This window comes from Stegodyphus dumicola, chromosome 6, assembly GCF_044657685.1.
Source record: "Stegodyphus dumicola isolate Sdum_Otavi_A_Nest chromosome 6, ASM4465768v1".
NCBI classification, from domain to species: Eukaryota; Metazoa; Arthropoda; class Arachnida; order Araneae; family Eresidae; genus Stegodyphus; species Stegodyphus dumicola.
The window spans coordinates 46,032,098-46,053,539 of NC_140773.1; the positions used below are offsets into that span (position 1 = coordinate 46,032,098).

Genomic DNA, 21,442 nt, shown 5'->3' on the forward strand with positions numbered 1-21,442 from the left:
AGGGAGGGGGGGATTCTGAAAATATTTGCCAAAATTAGAGCAATCCCAACCTGGAAGGCAACAACCCTTCCGACGCCAATAGGAACGAGATGCCTGGAAAGTGCATTTTCAATAAACTGTGGCTTCATCAAGCTGACTACAAAGACTGGATATTGATTGATGGCAATCCTTTAATGTGGTCTTTGTCTGAAATAAATTGAAATTTCTAGAATGGGAGAGTCAGCGCTGAAAATTCACATGAAAATTAAGTTTCGTTTTATCATTTCAATTTGTTTTTACACGGTTTTACTTAGCTTAATTTCTGTGTTTGTTTCAATTAAGCCATACATTAATTTTTTATCACCTTCTACGGAGTTTATTCTCTTGCACATACTATATGTATGGGATATCAGGATTATGAGTTTATTTCTGCAGAGGGTCTGTTATCGATTTCACGGGAAATCTGTTGGCTCCATTTCGATTTTAGGTCGCCAAGGGCAAATTCGGTAACGCTAGCTGAGAAAAAGTGAAGTTCAGAAATACGTTTTGAAGCTTCAATAGACAATTAAATATTTGGTTTAAACCTATGTTGTTGATAGTACTGCATAATTTTTGCTAATGGTGATACGATTATTAGTTGAAAATAACTAATTAAAAATTTTTTAATATTTTTAAAGCTGAAAACAACTAATTGAAACTAATTTTCCTGAATTAACTAGATGCAAAATTAACTTTCATGAATTACTAAAGTTATTGGGTAGAAGTTTAACTGAAAATATACATTCCGTATTATATATATATATATATATTTATACAGTACAAAGTCCGAGGTCTGGACTCGTCGGGACTTCGGCGATCCCAGATTTGAGATTTTTCCGGATATTAGATTGTTTTAAATCTACTAAGATGGCACGTAGAAATTATAAAATTGAAAATATGAAATCATGATTTATGAAATAATGAAGCACTTATGATTTAAAGGGTATCAAAATTTATAAAAGAAAAGAGCTTAATATTTATATGTTTACTTTATTAAACATTTCTTTCAATGTGAGTTGTTTGATTTGTTTTCTCTGCTAATACTTTAGACTAATATTATAAACATATAATTTCTTGTTCAGTTATTAAGTTCCATTGTTCAAGTCCTGTAATTGCTGTGTCGAGAATTCCGAATAACTTGTCAATCAAAATTTTTTCTCGTTCAGTAACCTCTCTGTTACTTTCTTCACTATCGGTAGCTGTATTTTCTGGATTTAGAACCATACTACAGATTTCGCCCTCCGTTAATTGACTGATGATCGGGCATTGTCATCGCAATGAAAAACTTCTGTTTAACTTCCCTAAATTCTGCCGCCTGGTGCGGCCATGCGAGCTGTGGCGCTGGTTCTGGCTTTATGTGAATAACAAATCAGTTATTCTTAATTCAAATAGCACTAAATATAATCGTTTGTCCTATGAGTATCATTAACAAAATCTATTTTTAGCATAAGGAAAGAAATTTCTGCTAAATCTCCCCTTGTCAACATTTTAGCGCATTAAACTTAAATCTGTAATCGGATAATACTCTGGTATTTGGCGTCGCTGATAAACATGCGGTGATGAAAGCAAAATACAATAAATAATGATTCGCGATTTCGGCATCAAGGATATAAAATATTAGTTGGTGTAAAATTAACAAATGTTTCGGTTTGAGATTATGCCAAGCAGATATGCAGCTATGGAGTCAAGTTACTAATCACACAAATTTATGCTAAAATAATTATTTCTTCAATAATGAGATATTTTATTTAGCGCCAAACTGAGATTAAGAATCGGGATTTCAGCATGTTTTTTTATTATGAGGAAAAAATCTAATGCGTGTGCATAAAGCATACCCCTTCCCTTCAAAAGAGCCCTAAAAAATTGGTTAGTGGTGGCTTTGAGGTCCGGATTTTAGATCATTCCAGATATTGGATGTCCGGATCTCGGACTTTGTACTGTATGTATGTATGTGTATATATATATATATATATAATGTATACTTTCACTATTCAAGTATTCACTGTGACTAGTATTCTTATCTTGTCACATGAACAGACCTCCGTGGAAAGGGGCTTCTCTGTAAATAAAGCAATTGAAATTGAAAATTTAAGTGACTCGTCATACATTTTTCAACGCACACGGTATTTGATTACATAAAATTTTCTGGAGGTGTTCTTAATATCGAAATTAATAAAGAAATGAGATCAGCAGCAGCTTCTGCAAGGTCTAAATATATGCAGTATTTAGAAGAACAAAAATCTTTAACTAAATCTGAAAATTCAAAGAGGAAAAGAAATATTATTGAGGAAGAAATTGATTATATGAAGCAGAAAAAAAAATTTCTTCAAAGGGACATTAAAGATATTAATGAAGAAGTAGATGCTTTATCAGATGAAGCTGAGACCAGCAGGAACATTGATTTGTTTATCAAAGCAAATGAACTTAGAAGAATAGTTAAAGAAAAGGAAATAGACATAAATAAATTAGATGTTAAAATAGCTGAAAAAATTTCAGATTTAAAAAAAGCACAAATGTTTTGTATCTTTTATTGTACAGTTTATTATTCTAGTATCTTTCAAAAAACCAAGGAAATAAATTGTATGTTTACAAATCAGTTATTTTAATCTGCAAAATATTCTTACATTGTGATTATAATAGTAGTTGACTGTTTAAATAAATATCAAATAAGTTAAATAATAATCATGTAAATCTCTAAAATAGTGGCTGTTATTAGTGTAAAATACACTTATACATGTTTTTAAAGAAATTATGTTCCTAATTTAATGTTATCTACTTCGTAACTTGTAGGGAGTTAGTTTAATTTTCAAAATTGTTTTATGGTAAGTATTAAAGTGAATTTAATAATAGTGCATAATACACACTTCTGTTAGTTTCTTAAAGTGAAATTACAAGCATGAAGTCGGTTGTATGGATAATTGCTTGGTACTTTTCCGTTTTGCCGGCGCAAGCGATAAAGTCGCCAATAATGGTACAACCGATGCCAAATGGAATATTCTCGCTGGTAACCTTTTACGCCTCATTTTCAAAACAAGTCGCAGCTTTTTTTTATCAGATTGATTGTTTCTTTCAATACTGGCATATAATTACATAGAATTTTTATCAGATAGTTCAGTTTTATGTCATTTAAGCCATTTTCGGTAATTAGGTCAATTAGGATGCAATCACACCCGAAGCCGAAAATATAGAAAAGGCAAAATCAAGGGTTAAATTCATCAATTCTAATGAGAATGCATTAGTGAAGTAAAGCACTGCAGTTTTACATAATTTCTGAGTAAGCTATTCGTAGGCATTGAAATATTTCTTGCATTTAAACTTGTGTTCCAAATTAAGATTTAACTTGAAATTAATGTAGATAATTACGGAGAGCATTAGATTTTTGTAGAGTAATTTACGTGAGATGAGATCGCTTGGAGTCACGTGATATGAACCGGCGAATTAGGATGTTGAACCATGAAAGCATAGTAAATTCTTAAATTAATGTCTTTTTACAAATTTATTGTCTTTATTTATTGGCTTTTTATAAAGTTTTAAGCGATATTAAAATGTTTATGCCTAAAAAAAAAAAAAAAAAAAAAAAAACTTCTTAGAACTAAAATTTTTTATGTGTATACTGTATGTTGTCGCCAATAAAGTCTGCTTGGCGAGATTTGCGCCGGCGAAACGGAAAAGTACCAATTGCTTTATTCTATTCGTTTTTTTGTTTGCTGATAGGTCCTTAATTTTTTCTTTGATGGTCCTTAAAAGTCTTTAAAAGTCCTTAATTTTCATGTAAGGAAATGTGTACAAACCCTGATACATAAATTGATTATATTATTCATTGTATTATATATACACAGCATTGAGGTTTGCTGATTTCGCCTCATGCAAAGATTTCCGGTTTCGGATTCTGGTGTTAGAATCACTGTTGCTGTAAAATTTCAGCAACTTTTCTTTATTTTTCTGTATATCATAAACAATCGTGTCGCAATTCCATACCATTCTGCTATAAATCGAGGAGTAGTACCTGCTTCCATCTTTTGCAGAATTTGCACTTTTTGCGTTACCGTCAATGCAACATGTTTACTTTTTCAACATTGCAAGCAGTAAAATCATGAGTGCGTTTCTTATCTGTCATTGTGGTAAAAAGGGCTGAAATTAAAATTATTCTTAATTTATGCACAAAATATCCGGATAAAAAAAGGCAGCACTAAACAATCTTGTGAAATGAAATAACAAAGCTCAGAAAATACAACAATGTGAATCATGAATTTGAACAAAGAGTTGAGTGAATTGTCTGCTTTTTTACCTCAACACAGATTAAAGGGAAAAAACTTATTTATTTTATCTTATTTTTTAAAACTTTTTTATATCAATAATTTGTTTGGTATTTCCTTTTTGACTCATTATTATTCGGTAAGTTTTTTTTTTTTTTTTTTTTTTTTAATGTTTTGTACTCAATGTTGCGGTTTCTGGAACCTATAAACTGAATGTTTACATTCTGAGAGGCAACGTGGATTTCAGGAGTTGGCGGATTTCAGATCAGCGGATTTTCAGTATTTGACTGTATTAAAAAAAATTTTGATGCATATGTCTTTAAATAATTTAAAATTATGTGTTCTGGTCTTCCTAGAAAGTAATGTTAAATTTTTTTGATTGTAAACAGGATATGTAAGAAAATAATTACTTTTATTATATAAAATGATTGTAGAAAAAGAATCTGGATCATATTATATGTAAAAAAAAAGCATTTTCCCTAAACATTTATTAACCTTCTGGCTGTGAATCCTTGTTCTCTATTTATCCTGAATGTATGCAGGGAACATTTTGGTGATGTTAACACTTAAATTTTGTCTTCTATCAATGTGGCAACCACTATTATTCCTTGAATTTATGATTTCATTTGAATCAGAGTCTCCACTTTTATAAATTTTTTTTTTCCTGCAATCAAAGGATTAAAATATATTGTTTTAGGCAAATTAAGTATATTATACACTGGTGTGCAAAAATTAAGGACGAAGTCGAAAAATTAGCATATCAGCTGAACGAAGAGGCAGAGCGGACAGAAAGACCAGTCAGGAGATTAAGTAAGGTGATGTACGGTAGCACATGCGCAGATATGCAGGTAGACGTAATGGGGGAGTGTCTGAGTAGTATAAAGCATGTTGTCGGTGTAAGATCAGTATTTCTGGCAAAGAGATTGCACGCCATATAGCAGTTAAAATCACACCGAGTTGCTGCCTCAGTGAGAAATGGCGAATAATAAATCTGTTAGACAACATCTGGATGCTTTTAGAGGTCGAATCATTGGGAAGTTGGAGGAAGGACGCAGTGTGACAAGTGTGGCTGCAGAGTTCGGAATTGCTCACATTGTTTCACGACTTTGGAGACAATTTCAAACTACAGGAACAGCTATCTGGGGGTTCAGTAGTGGTCGTCCACGAGGAACCACACCTGCAGATGACCGGTATATTGCCTTACAGGCCAGAAGAAACAGGCGGCAGACAGCGGGAGAAATCGCTAGACACACGACACAGGCGACTGGACGACCGATACCGCGTTTTGCCATGGCCAGAAGACTGCACGGTGGTGGTCTGTTTGCACGACGCCCTGTACGGTGTGTACCTCTAACGCCTGCCCATCGGAGAAGGCATTCTCTGTGGTGCCGGGAGCACTGGAATTGGAGAGACAATGAGTGGGGACGAGTACTCTTTACAGATGAAAGCAGATTCAGTCTGAGTAGCGATTCTCATCGCATACTCACCTGGAGAGAGCGGAGAAGCCACAATCATCCCTCGAACATCATTGAAAGGGACAGGTATGGAGGTGGCGGTGTTCTCGTTTGGGGAGGCATCATGCTTGGTAGTCATACAGACCTTCACATCTTCAACACAGGTTCAGTCAACAGGACCCGTTATTGTAACGAGATTCTTCTTCCATATGTGCATCTTTTTAGAGGCGCTATGGGTCCGCAGTTCCTTTTCATGGACGACAATGCACCATGTCATCGCACAGTAGCTGCCGAACAGCTTTTTTTTAGAGAGAGAGGATTGGCCGGCACAATCTCCGGATCTCAATCCCATCGAGCATGTATGGGATTTTCTAGGCAGACGCTTGGTAGCTCGTACCTTACCACCAGTAACGATTCCGGAGCTTCAATTGGCGCTGCAAGACGAATGGGCAGCAATGCCTCAACAACTCATTGACACCCTCATTCTCAGCATGGGCAGATGCTGTGAAACCTGCCTAGCAGTCAGGGGAGATCATATCCCCTATTAAAGACCGGATGTTTCTTGCTGGACACCCATCACAGGGGATGTTTCGGCCTTCAGTCGCATTGCGCTCCATGCTACTTTTTCAATAAAGCTTCTTTTTATCCCTCTGATTTCTCTTTTAAGTAAGTATTGCTTACATTACTCATGTCCTTACGTATTGGAGATCTTACGGTATTAAATGTGTTGATTTGGAAAGCTTTTGTACAAAGTTATATTGAAAAAACCGTCTCGTCCTTAATTTTTGCACACCAGTGTGTGCTGTAAAAGTTCTGTTTTATAAGCAAATATTTAAGGAAAATCTCAATTGGAGTCTTATGAATACTCAGAGATGTCTATTAATGTGATAGATGCCTATGATTTTGTAATTGGTATATTTATTTCAGATTATGTTATATAATATTCTTGAGGTAAGTGTAGGTTTTTATAGGTATCTATTTGTGATGATGCCAGATTTTTATCTGTTGGAGTTAGTTCCTTAATCAAAAATAGTTTGGGAGCAAACCATATAGTCTTTTTTTCATTGGGTCGTATAGCTATTTTGCCTGTGTATTTGTCAATTTATTGAATTATTTGAATAAATGACAGTTTGCCATTCAGTCCAAGAACATAAGTAAATTATTTAATTTTGTACATAGGCTTAATATTTGACCTAAAACTGAGGCATTTTGTGAGAGTATCATTTAATATGATTCAAGACTGTTTATTTTATTAAATCGTTTAACTAGATGTATAGTCATATAGCTATGATCTTTTATGTGATTTTTTTTTTTTTTTTTTTCCTTGCATGGGACTAATGGATCAAAACATTTAACATATGCAGATTTGTATGACAATATTAGACAAGATTATGGCCATTGCTGAACAAATAGTTAATTTGTTAGTGTGGTTTTGAATATATCATTAAAGTTTGATTATATAATTCTATATAACTTAAAATATGCTAATTGTTATTTGCATCTCATTCTAGCATTGTTTTCCTTCATACATTAAATTCTAAATTGTATAACTTTACAATGTGTATAGTAATTTTTTTATATTTTTTTATTTTTCTGATTTTGGAATCTGATTGTGTGATATTATTGCCTGAAAACTAATAAAAGTATAAAAGTGTAAGCGCTATTAAAAATTAAATATTTGCTTTTCATTCTAAATTAAATATGTAAATAAAAATTAAATTTTAATTTAAAACCATGCATTATATTTTTTTTGTAGTATGCTGTTCTAGGATGTCTTGGGCTATTTGTACTTATTCATCGAGATTAATGAAGACTGTCACTCATTATTGTTCGAGTCACCATCGAAAAGTGGATTTTTTTGATTTCACCGTGAGAGATGTTTTATTTTTATGATAATGACTTTTTTCCCCAACTTGTTTCTTCAATTGAGAAGTGTTTGTTTAATATGAAGCTACAGAAAATTAGAATGCTAATTGAGAAATTTATGTTTTATTATATTGAAATGGAGCAAGAAATTTTTCATTCTGAGTTTGATTTGCATTTATCTTTTTATGCAGTAATTGAGATGCTTTAACAGTATCATGAATATTCAATAATTTTAATACAATTATTAAATGACAACTAACTTTCATATTACCTTTCATTAATAATATTTTTTAGCATTAAATAAAAAGGAGCAGTTACTCTGTTAATCAAAGAGGTGTGACGAATTGTGGTATTAAAAAACCAAGTGTCTTTAGTTTTTTATACTGTATGTTTAAATTAAGATTTTACATTGTATTCTCTAAATATGAATGGTAAAGCACAAAACACATTACATATTCAATTGCATTTATAAGGTGTTAATTATGCACATTTGGGTATTATATTGAACTTTTAAATGTCAGCAAATAAATTTATTGTGAATTAGCAAGAATGCTTTCATGAAAGATTAGTTAACTTTTGTGTGAGAAATGAATCTAATTTGTAGAAAGGATTTCAGCATATTACTTTGATTGTATGCAGCTGTCTATGATTTATATAACATGCTATGAAAACATTTTTAGAAAAAGTTAGTAATTCATTATGTTTTCTGTCATGAAACTTTTAAAATAATTGGATGCCAAATTTTATAGATCATTACTGCTTAATATATTCTATCTATATTGTTCAAAATAAATTATTTCAAAATATTGAACTAGAAATAACTAGGAACATTTGCAGTTGCAGTTTTATAGATTCAGATAATGATTAATGAATTTTTTAAAAATATTTATTTATATTTTTAACCATTACTAGAATACTTCTGTGGGGTTGAAATTTTTTGGCAGAATGCTGTACTTATATCAGTGATATACAGAGAGTATTAAGTGTAGACATGCATTTAAGGATGTCAGGTGTACAAATCTCACGTGATCAGTATGTAATTTCCATTATTTACATATTTCATTCCATTTTAAAATATTGTGATATATCATTAGAAAATGAAATTAAAGAATGAAAATACACACACACACACACACACACACATATACATATAAATTGGTTACTGAAAAGTATTGTAAGCCATACATTTATGAATATATAAGAAGGTGCAAAATTAGAAGGAATTGAGATTGTTAGTCAAATGAAAATGAGCCAAGAGGATTATATTGAAGTGTTTCCTTTATGTTGAAATTGTAGGGAAAGCTAGTGTTCAAAATGGTGCAGTCCAGAAACATTAGTTAATGTTATAACCATATATCAACTACAAGTCTAGCAGGTGAATACATTTTACACACATGCACGAAAAGATTATCGAGCTGAACATTTGACTGCAAGACATGCTGGCTCATTTTCATTTGACTTGTCATAATGGAAATAAATCTTGTCTGCATTTAGAAAGCAGTATACCTAATTTAGATGTCTTTCTGAGCTGATCATTTCAAGAAACATTTGAGCAAAACCAAAATTTTGCTTTCATTTGTTTCTAGTCAAAAGTTGAAACTCAATTGACAGTGCGTTAAGTGATTTTGTCTATGAAAGGGGCTTATTATGTATGGTATTAGAATGTTATGTTGAAAGTGTGCATTGCTGTGAATAATAAAATTTTGTTAAAAACTGAGTCTAATGATTGTGGTGCTTTTAGGAAATTTAAATTTCAAATACTTACAGATTAATTAATTTAATACAAAATTCACATATTAGATCAGAAACATGGGTGTCTTTTATGCAACTGATACATATATTTTTATATATGTATATGCGTTTATGTATTATGTAATAATTTTTTTAATTAAAATGTATTCCATTATTAATTTCTTTCATTTTTTGCTGTCTTCTGTACATATAAGCTTTCCTAAAAGTTACGAAAATACATAAAACCTTTTAATCTGTTAATGCAAAGTAAAGTACCAATTGCTTCAAAGCATAATTGTAATTTTAATGCATTTTGTCAAAATACTGAAAAATAATTTTTTTTTTGGGGGGGAAGAATCCATTTGTTATAATTTAAATTCCAAAATGATAAGATCAAATAAATATCTTGAAGAATGGCAATATAGTGTTTTTAAACATAAATCCCAAAGTATTTATTTATAAGAAATAATTTCAAAATGAGATTTTTTTGTCTAAAACTGTAAAATTAGTCAAACTTCAGCTAAATCTATGGCTCATTAGTAGCAAAATATTTTAAAAATATATTGTGGTAGTTTTTTCCTGAAGTTCTGTTATGGAAAACCAATTTAAATAAAATGATACTAGCCTATTTGCCTTAGAAAGTCATCATTTTACATTCCACTACAAATTGTATCACTCAAGTCATTACTTTTTTTATGTTCTTCACCCCTTTAAAGTTGTGACCAGGAACCTGTTGCGCGCAAACACATATGTAAAGTGGTATACATCCTTATATAGAGGTAGAAGTAAATTAAATTTGATTTAAAAAAACAATATCTTAATAGTTAATCATTTAAGTTGAAATGCAGTAAACACTACTTAATGTGATTGCTGTTAATATTATAATTTGGATGTTGTTCTCGATTTACCAAAGTCCCACCCATCTGTATATGAAAATATGGAATATTGTGATCAACAACTCAGTTCATATGATCAAACTATTATAAAATAAAGTTTTTCATCAAATATGGTCAAAATCGACTATAAGAATTACCAGGTGAGAGGTTAAATCACCAAACAGCTTGGTTCCGATTTTAGTAAACCATTTAGAATTAGGCAAAAAAGCGACCTTAGTTTGACATAGGTTTTGGAATAAGTATTGAATTTCAGGACAATCGGACAAGTCTCTTCTTCAGGAGCTTTAAAAAAAATCTTCAGATTTTTTCTTTTCTTTAAACAAAAAATTTTCCAGAAACTTCTTTATTTTTTTTATTAAGCTCATAAGCATATGCTACCTTGCAGTCCTGTAAATAAAGAGAATTGCTCTTGTAGTTGGGAGAATCATAAAGAAGTCCGATGAAAGAACATCTCGCAAAGCAATACAGGAAAAAAGATGCTATCTGGTCATTGGAGCAGAAGAAAACAGCACACATTGCATTTTGTGTATTAGACTAGTCATTAAAATTTACTCATTTACACACAACTTTTGCATTTGTAATTTACTTGAAAATTTAAACAAAACAAAACAAAACAAAAAAAAAAAAAAAAAAAAAAAAAAAGAGCAAGTAACTTTTAACGGTACTATTCTGTTAGAGTGGCATCATTTAAAAATGAATATAAAATGACAAGAAAACAATTCTACAACAGCATGCCAAATATCAAGCTCAAGAATTTAACATTTGAAATATCGTGGCTTGGTATTTCGAGTTTTCGTTTGAAATATTATCACGCGTTGCTTTTCTTTTTTTGCCATGTTTCGCCAATTTGTTTTGAGTGTGATGGATTCCACAATTTGGAAATTAGCTAATGATGAAAAGGCTGCCATAATTTTCCTTCATTATAAAGGAATAATTCATGGCAATTGATTTTGTTTTCAAAATCATCGAAGAAATTAAGTTTTGACTTAAATAAAGCTCCTATATACTGTTGTTATATAAATTCTTGCTGTGGAAAAAAAAAAAAGGATTGAAGACCAAAACATGGTTTGAAGGCCTGTGTCTTTCTTTCCTCAATTTCGTTTGTTTTATTTATCTGTGGTGTTAGGAATTAACGTCTATTGAATTTTGCCAACTTCAGTTAGAAATCGGCCGTAATACGACAGTAGATTGGAATAACTATTGAAGAAGGTATGTGCAAATAGTTTGTCTCTTAACCTTTTGAGGCCGGGGCTTTGGTAGCAGTAAAAGCTATCAAAGGATGGGGAATCTTGACTGAATGCTTTTCCCCCTTGAAGAAATCACCTCCTATTTGCAACAAAGATTCGTGTCTGTATAATGGATTCTCAGAGGGGTGCATCTATGTCGCAGAAGGCAGACCTTTGAAAGAGATAAGTGGTTAAAACCCTTGGAATGTCAAATTTGACACTTCACCCCACTTTTCAGCCTGGAAAATGGGGGAAAAAGACATGGCCACTAAAGTGGACAACCCTGACTTTTCAAAGAAGCGACTCTATGGCCACTATTATGGCCATCTCGTCTTTAAAAGGTTAAAAGAAATAAAATCGGTGGGGCCAAGAAAATTGTAGAAACAGACAAAAGTTTTTTCACAAAAAGGAAAAATAACGTTGGATGTGTCCTTCCAGAGCAATGGGTATTGAGGTGTTTATGATGGGAAAGCAAAGAATGATTTCTGGTCTCCGTTCCTGATCATTGTGCTACAACATTGATGACTGGCATTCAGAAAAACTTTGCGGATAGCAGCATTATATTTTCAGGCTGCTGGGAAAGGATATAAGAAAGATGAATTAAGAAATGCTGCTGAATATGAGCATTTCACTGTGAATCGTAATTCTATAGGGCCTGCAACCGTATGCTATATTGGGGAGAGATTGTGGGGTAGTGCTAAATGGATGGCACTGATCCCTATCATTTAGAGTCATATTTGATAGAATTTATGTGGCATCGGTTATATTCAAAAACTAAAACTTTTTCATCAATATTGGATGATATTTGTAATTTTATGCCACCTGTTTAGATTGAATTTCATTTTGTTGTGTTATTTTTTTATTTATGTATAAAATATTCTTTATGCCACCTGTTTAGATTAAATTTCGTTTTGTTTTGTTATTTTTTACTTATGTGTAGAATATTGTAGATTAAAAAGAAAAATTTCCTTTCTTTAAAATTAAAAAAAAAAAAACTTTTTACAGAAGTATTTTCTTTTTTAGTCTTTTGAACTCTTCTATTATTTCAAACTTAGCAAAAATTGGTGGTGGTGGTGGGGGAAAGGCACATTTTTAACTGATGCCGCTTTAACAGAATAGTTACTGCCTTTTCGAAATATTTAACATTTTTGTGATAAAATAACTACTTTTCCTTCATTGCAAAACATATGCAAGCAAATGACATTATATTGCATACATAAAAGTTATTAAATAAATATATGGATACAAAAATATTGTTTACAATAATAATATCAGAAATAATAACAAACCAGTGAATGTACAATGTAAAAGTATGTACAAAAAATATATAACAGATCATTACAAGAATCAATAAAAAAATATACAATTTAAGAGTAACAATTAATGTAATTACCAATTAATGTAACACATGTCATTTGCCAAGGTACTGAGCAACAGTATTAAAATAATTACGAAATATATTTTGTATATACACAAAATTTGAAAGCAAACGTCTCTTTCACCAATCTGAGAGATAACCGATTCCTGTTTGGCTTTTAAGTTTGTTTACCTAGTGAAAGATGGCAACCTGGTTTCGTGGAAACTGTTCTGAGAAATGTTACTTTTGACGTCGGGTTCCGGTTACGAATTGCATATGTGACAAGTGTTTTAATTTTTCACACATTATTTTCTATACTTAGACTGTAGACTGATGATGCTACATTCATTATCCCTTTGCTTCTCTCAGTATTTGCAGTCAGCATAAGCCATTTTATTGTAGGAAGTGCTCCATAAAGGGTATCCTTTCCTTAAGCAGATAGCTTTAGCGATTACAATAATATTCAAATTCACTAAAATTACATTCAAATTACAATATATGTCAGATCTCATTTAAATTATAATACAACTCAGATTCAGATTACAATACAATTCAAATCTCATTCAATATACAATTCAGATCTCGTTCAAATACAATTCAGATCTCATTCAAAATTCAATACAATTCAGATATAATTCAAAATACAATGTAGAGTTTAGAGTTCTTTGTAATCATGCGAAGTGCCCAACCTCTTGGTAGACGCTAAGTAACAAATGAAGCTTGAGAAGGGTGTAAAAGACATTTTTTGGAAACAAACTGATAACAAAAGGTACACTTTGTCTTTATAACACAGCCAATCATTTGTGGCGAGAAAACGTAAAGTAACAGTAAGTCAAATCTAAAATTTAAATTCAAATAGGCTACTAGCCAATGGCTACACGATCAAATTAACATGAAGTTGGATGAAAACTTAATTTGCGTGGAATTCTTCTATTGGCAATTATAATGCAAGGCCAAAGATGAGAACTCTTATCTAAGACAGAAACCTAATAATGTCGCCACGAGAGGCAGAACACTCTGTGTTACAGTCTGAAAACATCACCTTAAATACAAGAGAACTAATTTGCATTCTGTCGAGAAATTGGAAAAGGAGAAGTGACAGTACACATCCAAAACATAAAATAACTGGTTAATTAACATAAAGGAATCTCACAACAACACAATCCAGAGTATAATGCAATTCAGTTATGATCACTTAGAGCCAGATAGAGGTGCCACAAAAATCCAGTGTGAAAGGCCACTCAAATCAGAGAGCGATAAGTATAAACGTACTTTTCAATGCTTTCATAGAAACTGAACGCCTGAAAGTGCACATGTGCAGCATTGCTAAGCTAAATAGGTCACAGTTTGAAAGAACTAGCTACTCAATTGACGAGAATGAAACTTTTGTCCTTGAATCTTAAAGTGTCCTTAAAAATTGACAAAGTCCTTGCTATGAATCAACACAACTTAGTGCCGGCCGTGTACTCTACCCACTCTAGCATCTGATAATTCCCGTTCACAACTACTACTACAGTTTACTTCTTTACAATCTGAACTTATACAAGCACAGAAAACTGGGATAGCTGCGATATGCAGATAAACATTATCCAATGTTGAATATGGAAATTGTGGGAAAATGCCTCATGGATTACTGCTAAAAATGGGAGGACCACTGATGCAGTCACCAGTTTGATATATAAATTTGCTCTCAAGCTGTGTGGGGCAACGATGAGAGTGGTCCTGTAATAAAAACAAATTTTAAAAAACTTTCCTAGACCATAACTCTTGGTATAGGTCCAAGGTGCCTACGCCATAGATAGCTTCATTCCAAGAGCTTACCTGACTTTCTAACCAATATACGGCCGTCACTGCACCGTAATACAGAGGCTGTTCGCATTTTTTTAGACGATTTTGGTAAGCGGTAATAAAAAATCGTTTGCTGCAAAAGAAGTACAGTAGAAGTCCGATAATCCGGCACGTTCGGGACCGGCTCTGTGCCGGACTACCGAAAATTCCGGTCTATCGGGCGGTAATTATAAGAACAATTAGGTTAATAATTAAACTAAAAATACAGTATGCAAATACATACAACAAAGTTTATTTTACATTTCATATAATGTATGTACACGTACTGTAAAACATATTTCACTTAGATTTAAAAAAGTCACGAATGTCTTTTTGTTTTCTTGACTTTTGGCGTTTAGTATAAAATTTATTTCTAATGATATGAAAATCAATAATTTCTGAAGCACTGTAGCTAGTACTAGCCTCGGCAAAAGAGATAAACTTATTTAGTGATTCTGCAGCTTCTGCCCAGCTGATTTTTTCCTTTTCTTCCGTTTCGGCATCTGAGTCATTTTCTTCAAGATTTTGAGTAGGCTGAGGGTTTACTACAATGTTGATAATGTCCTCATCGGTTAGTTCTTGTTCAACAGGCTCATTCTCGTCGATTAAAAGCCACTCCTCTACCTCATCTTCAGGCAGGTTTTTCAAGGGATTGTCAGTACTTCTAACGACATCCAAAACTTTGGTCAGAGCGTCTTGATGGTTTTCTTCCTCATCAGTCTGTAGAGTTAGGTCAGATGCAGGGTTTGCAGCTGGCCAAAGTTTTCTCCAGCATTTTTGGAGTGTTGTATTTTTTACCTGGTTCCAAGACTGTGCAATAGCATAGACGGCATCTTTTACTGTAAACTTTTTTTTGAAAATCAGTCACGTCACAGTCGGCATTTAACAGGCCTTGAATAAAAGACCTTCTATAAAAGCATTTAAAGTTTTGAATAACCCCTTGGTCCATGGGTTGAATCAAAGATGTTACGTTAGGTGGGAGCAGAGTAGCAACAATATTTCCAGAAACTAACTCATCTACTGGCGGATGGGCTTTGCAATTGTCCAAAAGAAGGATGGCTTTAGTATCTTCTGGTAGACGAAGGCTTTTGAAGGATTCCTTGACCTCAGGCACAAAGTGGTGAAAAAACCAGTCTTTAAAGAGGGCGGCAGTTATCCACGCATTTGATTGAGCATCGTATTGGACAGGCAAGTGTGTAACATTCTTAAAAGCTCTGGGTTTTGCAGATTTACCTATCACAAAAAGGGTCACTCGGTGGTTTCCAGACGCATTAGCACATAGCAAAACGGTTAAACTGTCTTTGTTTTTTTTAAAACCCTTGGCTGCTTTTTCTCCTCCCCCAGCTAGTGTAGATGTTGGTAAACATCGCCACAATAGCCCTGTTTCATCAGCATTGTAAATCTGTTCAGGTGTTAAATCATTATCAGCCACGATTTTCTCAAACTCGTCTTTGTATTTTTCTGCAGAGTTTTGGTTTGCTGAAAGGGTTTCTCCAGTTACATCAAGTCTTCGAATTCCATGCCGAAACTTAAAGTTTCTGAGCCAACCATCAGAATAATTACATTCACTTTCAGCAACTCCTAAATCTTGGCCGAATTTCTTTGCCTTTTCAACAATCATTGGCCCTGTTACCGGCTTTCCTTCAGAACGTACTGCACTAAACCATTTGAACAATACACTATCTAGCTGTTCCAGTTTTGGTTTTTTTAATGTTTGTCTAGAAGCCAATTTTTCAGTTGTTACCGATTGAGAAGCAAACTTCATTAGTTCATCTTTTTGTTTTTTAATGTCATAAATAGTTGATGAGCTAATATTAAACTCATTCATTAAAACATTTCTATTCTCGCCTTTGTCTAGCCGTTTGATGATTTCCAGTTTCTGATTGAGAGTCAGTGTTACGTGTTTTCGTTTCTCTCCTTTTGAACTCGAAGGCTTAGGTTTTGAAAACATGGTCACTGTACAGTTAGAACGAAAATCATTTTTTTTATAAACAGTTTCAAAAGTTACGTTTACTGCGATGTGAAAGGACACAAAACAACAACGCACAAAAAAATGGCGAAGACGCTTCGTGATTGATTAACGGAGCTGCACTGCACCTGAATTTGTTGTGACAGCTGAGACTAGCCGGCCGCTAATTATTTCCGAACAATACCGAGCGCTTCCGGATGATCTCGAACTACCCCGAAAACTTCCGAATAGCTCTCGAGCGGTTTTATTTGCTTTAAAGACACACTTTTGGAGAAAACCAAAATTTTTACAATTTTCCGGAGCGATGCCGGACTATCGGGCATTCCGGACTGTTGGATGCCGGACTAATGGACTTCTACTGTAATTGGAATTGTACTATGTTTTTAAAAGTCAAAATTATCGTCTGTGGCTTGAAAGTTTTGTTTTTATTCAAAATGGCGAATTTAACAAAGCAGTGGTTCGAAGGCTACATTTACGCTCTTTCCGAAGAGAAATATGCATACTCTGTTATCCAAAAACGATGTGAGAGTCATGGTTTTGTGATATCTAAAGCGTCGATAGGTAATATCATCAACAAGAAAGGAAAAAAAAGTCAAATTGGAGCCTCAAGTGGGACAAAAATTCCAAACAAGTATCCAAGGAAAAAACGGACATCGACTATTGCAAAGGTAGGTTGTTTAATGTTAAAAGAAAATCGCCTAGTCAAAGGACAGTTGCAAAATCATTAAAATGCTCGGTGTCTACTGTAAACAAAATGATAAACGTTGATTTAAATTTTAAGAAAGCGAAAACACGCAATGTGCATCGTCTTCTTCCAAAGCATATCGCTCAACGCAGGACACGCTGCAGAATTCTATATTAGAAACACTTATCCAAAGAAAAATGGAAAACAATTGTCACAATAGATGAAGCATGGGTGTATTTAAACGATTGTAACAAAAAAAGAGCCATTTATTATCATAAAAGGGGAGAAAAAAATTTAAATACATGTTTCAAAGAATAGAAAGAAAGCTTTTCTAAGGGATTCATGATTGTTGCTGGTTTTTCTTATAATGGCAAGTTAAAAATAAAGAGAGTGCAAAAAAATGTCAAGATTAACTCCAAATACTATCAGGAACATAGTTTATCCAATTTTTCTGAATGAACTACCATCGCTTTACCCACAGTGCCATCAATCTGTGAGACTCCATCAGGACAAAGCTAGCAGTCGCACATCAAAATCCACTGTAAATTTCCTAAAAGAAATAGAACAAAAAACTGGTATCAAGGCCATACCCTTCACTGATATCCCTACTAAATCTCCCGATGTGTCACCTATGGATTTTTGTGCTTTCGGACTTTTAAAAACTGCATTATCCAAACGTTGTCCCAAAACCCTAACAGGACTCTGGAAAGCTGTTCGGGAGGAATGGGGATAGAATACCTCTTCTGCCACTTCAAAAGGCGTTATTATCCTGGAAATTGCGGTGTCGAAAGATAGTCCAGAATAAGGTATGTCAAATAAAAGATTTAAAACACAAGAATTTTATGTAATTTAGTTTTGTGAATACAATATACATCGTCTAAAAATGTGTGAACAGCCTCTGTAGAAATGGCTCTCATTTGAGAATACAACAGAACTGGTGTAAACAAATTCAAATGTTTATTGCAGATGCAATGCAATGCGCCATAGATATGCGGCGCATATGCTGGTCTTCTTTTTGAATGGTGATACATGTGCAGCAAGGCCCCAGCCAACCTGACACAGTAGCTTCTGGTGACCAATACTGCCAACAGATATGCACAGTGGATACATCCGTGACAAGTCTTTCTGCAGTAACACGAAAAGAAAATCCATGTTCTTGTCGTACTATTACATGACCTCGTTCAAACTCATTAAGCTGCCTTCTTCGTCTCCTGAAAGGCATTCTTGACTCGAATCTCGTTCACAACGCTCAATCCGGAAGATAAATAAACCACACGAAGTTTACATCGTGTATTTAAAGCCAGTGTTATGCATATCTATAGTGGAAGTACTAAATTAGTCTAGTGTGAAATGTGAATAGATGTGAACTTTCAGATGTGGAAACATGTCCTCCAAACTTCGTTCATCTAGCACAACTCCTCTTTATTGCTGAGATTTCATTTACACTCATGTCCATAAATTAAGGATAATGCAAAATCAGGCAAAGGAAGAGTTAGAAGCAAAACAAATTTGACTTATTTGTAAAGCTTATTTATTAAACAAAAGGTAAAGAGCAAAATAAGATGCTATATGTTTGATATCATTAAAAAAATTAGCGATTTTTTCTCCCTGGAGCAAATTAAAAAAAAAACCCTATTTACAAAAAAACCAATATTACATGGTTGGTATGATTGTTAATACATTGTATGTCTCCCAGACGATGCAATACAGTCCGTACAACGCCTAGGCATGCTGAGTATCAAATTATCGATCTGATCTTGGGGGATATTACACCACTCAAAAAGCAATGCTCTCCGAAGTTCCGGTAGACATGTAGAAGGAGGTTGACGGGCTGCAACTCGTCGGCTAAGCATATCCCACACGTGCTCTACTGGATTCAAGTCTGGTGAGAATGCTGGCCAGTCCATACGGTTGATATCCTCCGATTGAAGGCATTCGCTTACGATGTTTGCACGGTGAGGACGGGCCTTGTCATCCATAAGCACAAATTGTGCGCCCATGGCGCCCCGAAACAAACGTACATGATGTTCCAGAATGACGTACCGATAGATTTGGCTTGTCATGGTTCCAATTTGAACATGCAGGTCAGTTCTGGAACCCAGAATAATTCCACCCCAAACGAGCATTACTGCACCACCGTAACGGTGCCGTTCAATGATGTTTTCTTGGTGGTAAAGGGTACCTGGAGCTCTCCATATGAAAGTCCGTCGCAGACTGCAAGCTAAACCTAGACTCGTCGGAAAACATCACACAAGCCCACTGTTGCGGTGTCCACAATGCATGCTCTCTACTCCAGGCTAATCGCAGGCGACAGTGAGTTGCAGTAAGTGGAATGCATCTGACAGGTCTACGAGCATATAGACCAATCTGCCCTAAGCGTCTGTACACGGTCTGCCTTGAAATTGTCGTACCAGTGGCTGAAAAGAGCTGACGAGACAGGTCTGAGGCTGTGCTCCGCCTGTTTCTTTTGGCAGTAACTGCCAAATACCGGTCCTCATTAGGCGTTGTAACTCTGGGGCGACCTGTGCTGTAACGTAATGTTGATTTTTCCGTTAAATCCTATGTGATATATCTGACTTCGAATCTAAAATTTCTGAGGAACACAAAAACCTCTTCTAAAACTTAAAGGTTTATTTAACTATAACTTCAAAAATGATGAAAAACTTAACATCATAAACGAAAATTTAACATCTTAGGTGGAAACATTCAAAATGCTTTAAAGTAACAGCTATTCCGGCACGGTGAAGAACACTTTCTTTAAAAGGACAAAATCCATCTAGCCCTTTCGGCATATACTATCTCCATTTTAGTTTCGCTGGATTCAGACTTCAGACTTAAGTGTTTTGGACTTAAACGGCAGGACTGGAACTGGATCAGGACCGGAACAGGACTGGAACAAGACGGGAACCGGAACAAGACGGTAACCGGAACAGGACGAGAACCGGAACAAGACGGGAACCGGAATCTATCATCCCCTGGCTTCTCCCCCGGGCAGGTCTACTCTGGCTCGAACTAAAATGAACTGCACCGCTACCAAGGAAAGCACCTCCTTTTATTGGCGGCGGTTGCCGTTACTACAGGCGATTATGCAAATATTTAACAACTCACATTACCATCATCTTGGAATCGTTGCCAAAGCCTGGAGATGACACTCTGGGCAATTCCAAATTCGTCTGATACTTCCAGTTGGGTACGTCCACATTCCAGACGGCGGATAATTCTACCACATAAAAAATCATCCAAATGCGTCCTTTGTGTCATAACTATTCGGTTATTGCACTGAAATGCTTATAAAATGCCTGCGAACAATTTTACTTCTTTGTCTGTATTCCTTATATATCACTCTCTTACACTCTCGTCATTGTGACGTACCATTGGTGTCATCTGGTTACTTCCTGAAATTTGCATATGATTCTTGAAGATGCGTGTAGTGATTTTACAGGTGATATATTTATTTTAGAGTTCGATTTCCACGTGACTCCGAATTATCCTTAATTTATGGACATGAGTGTAATAGAGTAAATAGACCACCTATCTATGCAACAGTATGCAATCACCTTAGTCTTAAAAGTTAAAAGCATTCGGTGGGCATTTCTTTTTTCAACAATGATGTTCAAATCTTTGATTAATAGCAGGGTTAGTCTAATAGGTAAGGGCAACTTGAAAAAGTGCCTGCACCTGTTTCAAGTCATCCTTCATTTGTCAATGCAAAAGAGTGGCACTGTATTAAAACACGAAGGGGCCGGCATCATTTTCAACTTCAGAAGAGTGAAGAAAGCAGCCCTCGTCAAGGTGGTGGAGATGACATATGAAGGTCAGCGGACAATCTCCAATTTTCACAAAAGACACAAATGTGTCAGCACTTTAGTGAAGTTCTATATCGCAAAGCAACCCTCATCAAAGCTCCTGGAACACTCGTGAAGGGTTTAATCGTGGCGAAACGTTTTCTGCTTGCATAAATGTGCAAGCATCTTTATAATGTCATAAGAAATCATCGGGGAGGAGGGACATGAAAATACAGCGGTTTTATGTAATGGAGTAAAGAATTAGATCCACGATTATGAATTTCCGGCGACAGAGTTAAGAGGCGGCAATTGATACGGTTAATATTAATTTACCTTCCGATTTTTTTCGGGTGTCTTTAAAGCGTTTTTTTT

At 34.4% G+C, this 21,442-nt stretch overlaps 1 protein-coding gene across 1 annotated transcript in view; it reads left to right on the forward strand.

Moving 5' to 3' along the window:
- twr (signal peptidase complex catalytic subunit SEC11 homolog C twr) overlaps positions 1-9,311 on the forward strand; it is a 45,596-nt gene extending 36,285 nt beyond the window's left edge. Inside the window, exon 6 of the mRNA XM_035371809.2 lies at positions 7,485-9,311. Within this exon, the coding sequence (XP_035227700.1) occupies positions 7,485-7,535 (51 nt within the window). The 3' untranslated portion in view covers positions 7,536-9,311. The remainder of the gene's footprint in view (positions 1-7,484) is intronic.
- The last annotated feature ends 12,131 nt before the right edge of the window (positions 9,312-21,442 follow it).